Genomic DNA, 9192 nt, shown 5'->3' on the forward strand with positions numbered 1-9192 from the left:
ATTGTATCTGGTTTTACATGGAGATCCTTGATCCACTTGGATTTGAGCTTTGTACAAGGAGATATAAAAGGATCAGTTTGAATTTTACATGAAGACTGCCAGTTGAATAAACACCATTTGTTGAAAATGTATCACCCCCCCCACACACACACACACTGGATAGTTTTAACTTCTTTGTCAACCATAGATGTGTGAGTTTATATGTGGGTCTTCAGCTCTATTCCAATGATCTACTTGTCTGTAATCTGTACAAATACCATGTATTTTTATCAGTATTGCTCTATAGTGGGGCTTGAAGTTAGTCAGGGATAGTGATTCCCCTAGGAGTTATCTTTTGTTGAAAATTGTTTTCACTGTCCTGGGTTCTTTGTTTTTCCAGATGAAGTTGAGAATTGTTCTTTCTATCTCTGAATTGAGATAAAGAATTGAGTTAAAAATTTGAGGGGGATTATATTGAATCTCTAGATTGCTTTTTGTAAGATGGCCGTTTTTAGTTGTTAATCCTTCTGATCCATAAGCATGGGAGATCTCTCCAATTTCTGAGGTCTTCTTTGATTTTTTATAGTATATTTTATTTATTTACCATTCAAATGTTATAGCTTTTCCCAGTTTCCCCTTCAAAAACCTCTAATGCCATCCCCCATCCTCATGCACCCAATCCTGTCTCTCCATCCTAGCATTTTCCTACACTGAGGCATCATGTAGTACTTTCAGCAAGTCATGGGTACTCCAACACACTGGAAAAGAAAGATTTGGATTTAGAACCATATCTCATGATGGTGATAGAAGAATTTAAGAAGGATATAAATAACTCCCATACAGGAGAGCACAGGTAAACAACTAGAAAACCCTTAAAGAGAAAACACAATAATTCCTTAAATGTGTACAGGAAAACACAATCAAACAGGTGAAGAATTTGAACAAAACCATCTGGGATCTAAAAATGGAAATAGAAATAATAAAGAAATCACAAATGGAGACAAACTAGAGATAGAAACCTAGGAAAGAGACAAGGAATCATACATGCAAGCATCACCAAGAGAATACAATAGATAGAAGAGAGAATCTCAGATACAGAAGATACCATAGAAAATATTGACACAACCATCAAAGAAATTGCAAAATTCAAAAAGTTACTAACCCAAAACATTCAGGAAATCCAGGCCACAAAGAAATGATCAAACTTAAGGATAATCAATATAGGAGAGAGGGAAGATTCCCAACTTAAAGGGCCAGTAAAAATCTTTAGCAAAATTATAGAATAAAATTTGTCCAACCTAAAGAAAGAGATGCCCATAAACATACAAGAAGCCCACAGAACTTCAAGTAAATTGGACCATAAAAGAAATTCCTCCCATCATGTAATAGTCAAAACACCAAATGTACAAAACATAGGAAGAATATTAAAAGCATTAAGGGGAAAATGTCAAATTACATATAAAGGCTCACTATCAGAATGGCACCAGATTCCTTAAATGAGAATATGAAAGCCAGAAGATCCTGGGCAGATGTCATACAGACCCTGAGAGAATACAAATGCCAGCCCAGCAAAACTCTCAATTAACGTAGATGGAGAAACCAAGATATTCTATGACAAAACTAAATTTATACATTATCTTTTCACAAACCCAGTCCTACAAAGATAAGAGATGAAAACTCCAACACAAGGAAGGAAATTACACCCCAGGAAAAGCAAGAAAGTAATCATTTTGCAATAAACCCAAAAGAAGAGAGCCACACAAACACAATTCCACATCTAACAAAAAAAAAATAACAGAAAGCAATAATCGCAATTCTTTAATAATCTCTTAACACCAATGGACTAAATTCCACAATAAAATTTAATAGACTAGCAGACTGGAAATGTAAACATGTCCCAGCATTTTGCTACATACAGGAAACACACCCCAGTGACAAAGACAGACACTATCTCTGGGGAAAAGACTGGAATAATATTTCCAGGCAAATTTTCAAAAGAAACAAGCTGGAGTAGCCATTCTAAGATCTAATAAAATTAGTTTTCAACCAGAAGTTATCAAAAAAGATAATGACAAACAATTCATATACATCAAAGGAAAAATCTAAGATGAAATTTCAATTTTGAACATCTGTGTTTCAAATGAAAGGGCACCCACATTCTTAAAGCAAACTTTACTAAAGTGCAAAGTGTGCTTTGCACCTCACACAGTAATAGTGGAAGACTTCAACGCCACATTCTCATCAATGGACACATCATGGAAACAGAAAGTAAACAGAGAACAGTGAAACTAACAGAAGTTATGTACCAAATAGATTTAACATTTTACCCTAAAACAAAAGAATATGCCTTCTTCTCAGCACCTCATGGTACTTTCTCCAAAATTGACTATATAATTGGTCACAAAACAGGCCTCAACAGATACAAGAAGATTAAAATAATCCCATGCATCATATTAGATCACCACAGACTAAGGCTGGTCTTCAATGACAGCAAAAATGACAGAAAGCCCACACATACATGGAAGTTGAACAATGCTCTACTCAATGATAACTTGGTCAAGGAAGAAATAAAGAAAGAAATTAAGCAATTTTTAGAATTTAATGAAAATGAAGACATAGCATACCCAAACTTATGGGAGACAATGAAAACAGTGCTAAGAAGAAAACTCATAGCTCTGAATGCCTCCAAAATAAACTGGGGAGATCATACACTAGAAGCTTAACAACACACCTGGAAGCTCTAGAACAAAAAGAACCAAATACTCCCAAGAGGAATAGAGAGTAGAAATTAGTCAAAATCAGGGTTGAAACCAACAAAATAGAAACAAAAAGAAGTATACAAAGAATAAAAATAAACAAGAGCTGGTTCTTTGAGAAAATCAACAAGATAGATAAACCCCTAGCCAGACTAACCAGAGGGCACAGAGAGAGTATCCAAATTAAACTCATAACTGAAAGGGGAGAGATGACAACAAAAACTGAGGAAATTAAGACAGTTATAAGATCCTACTACAAAAGCAAACACTGAAGAAAACTGGAAAATCTGGATGAAATGGACAATTTTCTAGATAGATACCAGATATCAAAATTAAATCAGGATCAGATAAAACATCTCAACAGTTCCATAACCCCTAAAAATAGAAGCCTCCCAACCCAAAAAAAGTCCAGGATCATACGGGTTTAGGACAGAATTTTATCAGACCTTGAAAGAGGACCTAATACCAATACTCTTCAAACTATTACACTAATAGAAACTGAATGAACACTACCAAATTTATCCTATGAAGCCACAGTTAATGCTGATACCAAAACCATACAAACACCCAACAAAAAGGAGAACTTTGGACCAATTTCCTGTATGAATATTGATGTAAAAATGCTCAATAATATTCGTAGAAAGTAAATCCAAGAATATATTAAAACATTCATCCATCATAATCAAATACGTTTCACTCCAGGGATGCAGGGATGGTTCAATATACAGAAATCCATCAATGTAGTCCATAACATAAACAAACCCAAAGAAAAAACACATACACATTTAATTAGGTGCTGAGAAAGCATTTGCCAAAATTCAACACCCCTTCATGATAAAAGTCTTGGAACGATCAGGAATCCAAGGCCCATACCCAAACATAGTAAAAGCAATATAAATCAAACCAATAACGAACATCAAATTAAAGGGAAAGAAACTTGATGCAACTATCCAAGGCTGCTCACTCTCTCCCTATCTATTCAATATAGTACTTGAAATTTTAGCTAGAGCAAACAGACAAGCAATATTCGGATTCAATGCAATCCCCATCAAAATTCCAACTCAATATTTCATAGAGTTAGAAAGAGCAATTCTCAAATTCATTTGGAATAACAAAAACTCAGGATAGTAAAAACTATTCTCAAAAATAACAGAACCTCTGGGAGAATCACTGTCCCTGACCTCAAGCTGTATTACACAGCAATAATGATAACAACCGAGTGATATTGGTACAGAGACACCAGGTAGATCAATGGAATAAAATTGAAGAGCCATAAATGAATCCACTCAGCTATGATCACTTGATCTTTGACAAAGCTAAAGCCATTCACTGGGGAAAAGACAACATTTTCAACAAATGGTGCTGGTTCAACTGGCAGGCAGCACATAGAAGACTCAAAATTGATTCCTTCTTATCAACCTGTACAAAGCTCAAGTCCAAATGGATCAAGGACCTCCACATAAAACCTGACACAGTCAAACTAATAGATGAAAAAGTGGGGAAGAGTCTCAAACACATGGGTACAGGGGTACATGAACAGAACACCAATGTCTTATGCTCTCAGATCAAGAATCAACCCATGGGACATCATAAAATTGGAAAGCTTCTGTAAGGCAAAGGACACTGTCAATAGACAAAATGGCCACCAATAAACTTGGAAACGTTGTTACCAATCCTACATCCATTAGAGAGCTAATGTCCAATATATAAAAAGAACTCAAGAACTCCAGAGAACCAAATAACCCTATTAAAAATGGGGAACAGAGCTAAACAGAGAATTCTTAACTGAACAAACAAGAATGGCTGAGAGGCACCTAAAGAAATGTTCAACATACTCAGTATCAGGGAAATGCAAATCAGAATGATCCTGAGATTCTGCCTCACAGCAGTCAGAATGGCTAAGATAAAAACTCAGTTGACAACAGATATTGACAAGGAATTAGATAAAAAGGAACACACCTCCATTTTTAATAGGATTGCAAGCTGCTACAACTATTTGAAAATACTCTGGTGGTTCATCAGAAAGTTGGATGTAGTACTACTTGAGGACTCACACAGCTAAACCACTCCTGGGCATATACCCAAAACATGCTCCAACATGTAATTAGAACAAATGCTCCACTATGTTCATAGCAGGCATATTTATAATAGCCAGAAACCAAAACCAAGCCAGATGTCCCTCAACAGCGTAATGGATACAGAAAATGTGGTACATTTACAAAATTGAGTACTACTCAGCTGTTAAAAACATTGACTTTGTGAAATTCTTAGGCAAATGGATAGATCTAGAAAATATCAAACTGAGTGAGGTAACTCAGTCACAAAACAACACCCATGGTATGTACTCACTGATAAGTGGATATTATGCAAAGTGCTTGGAATATCCATGATATAACTCATGGACCACATGAAGCTCAAGAGGAAGGAAGACCAAAAGTGGATGCTTTTGGGAGAACAAAATAATCAAGGGAAGTAGAGGGTTGGAGGGACTTGGGATCAAGAAAGAAGGAGAGGGGGGAAATAGGGGCAGAATCAGGTATGGGAGGAGATGGAGAAGATATACAGAGTGTGAGGAAATTGAAGAGTTGTGTAGCAAAGGGAAATGGGGAACTGGGAGTAGCAATCAGAAAGTTCCAGCTGCCAGGAAATCAAGAGGCTCCCAGGACCCAACTGGGATTACATTAGCTAAAATATTCCACAAAGGGAAGGGAGAACCTGTCAAGACTATGTCCAGAGGTTAAGGCTGGCCCCCAGTTGAGGGATGTGACTACCCATCATGTTCAAAATTTTAACCCAGAATTGTTCTTGTCTAAAGGAAATGCAGGGACAAAGAATCGAGCAGAGACCAAAGGAAAGGCCATCCAGAGACTGTCCCACCTGGGAATCCATCCCACATGCACATACCAAGCCTAGACCCTATTGCTGATACCAAAAAGTGCTTATTGACAGGAGTCTAATACAACTGTTTTTTGAGAAGCTTTGCCAGATCCTGACCAATATAGATGCGGATACTCGAAACAAACCATCGGACTGATCATAGGGACCCCAATGGAAGAGTTAGAAGAAGAACTGAAGGCACAGAAGGGACCATATCATGCATCAATGGGAGGAGAGGCCCTTGGTCTGGTGAAAGCTTAATTCCCCAGTGTACAGGAATACTAGGGCAGTTAGGTGGGGATGGGTGGGTCGGTAGGGGAGCACCTTATAGAAGCAAGGTAAAAAGAGGTCTGTGATAGGGGGTTGTCAGAGGGGAAACCATGAAAGGGGATAATATTTGAAATGTAAATAAATAAAATATCCAATTTTATATTATTAATAATAATAGATATCTTAAAATATTTATTAAAAGGGACAATTCAAAATTCGGTGAGCTATTGTCCACTTTTGTAAATATACTTGTGTGTAAGTGTGTGTATGTGACCACAAAAATGCTTATATTGTTATGTAGATCATGAGATGATGATGTAATAATGAAGAGATGATTGAAAGAACAGAGAAAAAGACTGTGTGAGAACAGATAGAGTTCAATGTATCTGTGTTTCTATGGAAGATAACACTCAGGCTCATGTGGAGTTGTTCCCCCAGGCAATGAGAATCCCTAGACGCAAGATTGGCTTACCATGGAGATGATGATGATGTGTGTGTGTGGTTTATTTTTTTGGGGGGGGGCAGCAGAGTATAATGGCCTGTATTTGTTTGTCATCATCTATCAAGGAGGACAACTGAAGAAATAAATGGACCAAGTGAGGCAAAGAATATAAAAATTTAGATTTTTTTGTACTACACAAAGGTGACAAAATAGTGGAATTCGTCTATGATCTCATACATGATCACCCATTGCCCTCCATGTGAAATCAGAAGTCATTGCACCTCAGATTCTTCAGGCTATGAAACAAAACCTTCTCTATATCCTTGAGAGTATCACAAGGGTAAACAAATCATCTATCATAAATATATGGTTTACAAAGTAAAATATGAGACATATATAAGGCATAACCAGCTTCTAGAATTCTTTCTTCTTTCCTTCATCTTATAGAAGTAAGTTAAATTAAAAAGAAACTGACTAGTAAAAATTTTCAAACATTAGGATAAAAATTTTAAAAGTGATACTATTATACAAAACAATTCTTCAAGATTTGTTCAGGGTCTAGAGTAGTGACAAAGGATGACATGAATTGGAAGAGAGTTAGAGAAGAGCTAAGAGCAAAAAAAATATATAACAAATTTAGTGTTGGGACACCTGTGAAAGGAAGTTGAGAGGTGGAGGTATTTCTTTGTAAATGAGTGTATTAGTCTATTACTTAAATGATTTTAACTGAGAGTGAACATGGAAGTCAGGGTAATATGATAAAATAATGAAGTAACTGAAGAAGAAAGGAGATCATATTAGACAGTGCATCATCTGCTCTGCATTTCCAGGACGTTTTTGCAAGGTAAGGGGGAACTTGTAGCCAGATACTAAAGACAATTGTTCCTATTTTGACTACTACACTAAACCTCTTCTCTTCCATGTATTGAACAATTATGTGGCATGCCCTTTCCTTGTAGGTACTATGATGAGGGACAATGTCTGCTAAAATATTAATAAATATATATAATATGTATATACATATGTGTATATATATTAGACAAAATTAGGTAAGAATCCAATATGCTACTAATTCAGAGATATTTTCTTACTGCAGATGACTCTTATTAGGGCCCTCTTCATGTCTCTGTTCCTCAGGCTGTAGATGAAGGGGTTCAGCATTGGGGTCACCACCGTGTACATCATAGCCATGACAATCTCCTTCACAGTAGAATTATTACCTGATGGACATAAGTAGAGACCAATGATTGTCCCATAGAACAAAGATACCACAGACAGATGGGAACCACAGGTGGAAAAGACTTTGTAGATGCCTTGTGTAGATGGAACCTTAAGAATGGAGGAGATGATTTGTACATAGGACATAAAAATTAGGAGGAATGGAATAATAAAGATGAGCCCTCCCATGATAAGTATCATCAAATCATTAATATAAGTGTCTGAGCAGGCCAGCTTTAGAAGAGCAAATAGGTCACAGAAAAAGTTGAGGATCACATTGTTCTTACAAAAAGACAATCTTGCTGCAAGAAGTGTGTGCATCATGGCATGGGATGTCGTCAGCATCCACAATAACAACACTAGACAAGTACAGAACTTGGGGCTCATGATGCTGGTGTAATGCAGAGGGAAGCAGATGGCCACATAGCGGTCATAGGCCATGGCCACAAGAAGGAAACTCTCCATATCTCCAAAAGCCATAAGGAAGTATATTTGTGCCAGGCAGCCTCCATACGGGATGGATGGATCCTGGTTCTGCATGTTCTGCAGCATTTTGGGCATTGTGACAGAGGAAAAACATAGATCAGAGAAGGACAAGTTGCTGAGAAACAAGTACATTGGTGTGTGGAGATGGGGATCCAGTTGAACAAGTACAATGATTAGCAAATTTCCCAAGACAGTGGTGAGGTACATGACCAGGAACATGGCATAGAACAGGTGTTCATACTCTGGGGAAATAGGCAGGCCCAAGAGAAGGAATTGGGTGATGAAAGTTTTGTTGTTCATTTTCGTTCTTCTTCTCTAGTATCCTAATGAGAAAAATATCAGGATCTCTTAAAATTATAGTAAATATATATCTAAGATATATATTCTACCACAATGTATGTGAGTCATTGTAGTGATTATAATTGCAAAAATACTAATGTATGTAAACATTAAGATCATTAATGATTTTTCTCAACTTTTCTTTTGCATGTTTCTATCTCCCATATCTTTTGTAGACTGTTTCATGCCATTTCTACTAAGATATGAATGATTTTCTCTCCTATTTTCAGCCTATCCTGGGTAGTTTGTTCATTTGTAATTTGTTGTCATTTTGTATATTGATGTTCATGAAGAATTTTTTAAAAGCATTGACATTATAATTTTTTATGAATTTCAAGAAAATCTCTCATGCTCCATTGTGTTATATTGCCACTTCAGACTCAGACTCTGTAACACATATTTCTGCTCTGCTGTTAAGTAATCATGTTTGCCCACTGCATATATGACAGGCATCAGAAGCTCAAAAACCTCAAGTGAAATCCGTGTCTTCAGTTTGATGTATCCCAAAGTACTTCATGTTCTCATACCTTTCCAGTTGCCCATAGTATGGAAGAATAAATTCAGATTTTAGCAGAAATCTATGAATTTAGATCCATTTATTTTTATTACATTTAACTGTTGTCATACATTACCCAGAGCATTGCTTCAATTCTCCTCTTACTTTCATCCTTTACTTTTTGTATACTTATATTGATATATCAGGACCACATCTTGTCTTTACTACAATACAGAAGACTCAATCATATCTATTTTCTCATGTCTCCTGACCATTCTCTTCTCTTTAAACAAGCATCATTTACAATGACACATTCTAACAGAGAACTT

General features: G+C 36.5%; 1 protein-coding gene across 1 annotated transcript; it reads right to left on the reverse strand.

The window, feature by feature from the left end:
- Nucleotides 1-7392: 7392 nt before the first annotated feature.
- On the reverse strand, nt 7393-8328 carry Or1e33 (olfactory receptor family 1 subfamily E member 33). Its single transcript, NM_001000031.1, has one exon. The coding sequence runs from the start codon at nt 8326-8328 to the stop codon at nt 7393-7395; it is 936 nt and encodes a 311-aa protein (NP_001000031.1).
- Nucleotides 8329-9192: the final 864 nt, after the last annotated feature.

This window comes from Rattus norvegicus, chromosome 10 (genome assembly GCF_036323735.1).
Source record: "Rattus norvegicus strain BN/NHsdMcwi chromosome 10, GRCr8, whole genome shotgun sequence".
Lineage (NCBI taxonomy): Eukaryota > Metazoa > Chordata > Mammalia > Rodentia > Muridae > Rattus > Rattus norvegicus.

Coding starts and splice junctions, on each gene's coding strand:
- Or1e33 (NM_001000031.1), bottom strand. CDS start 8,328: ATGAACAACAAAACTTTCATCACCCAATTCCTTCTCTTGGGCCTGCCT.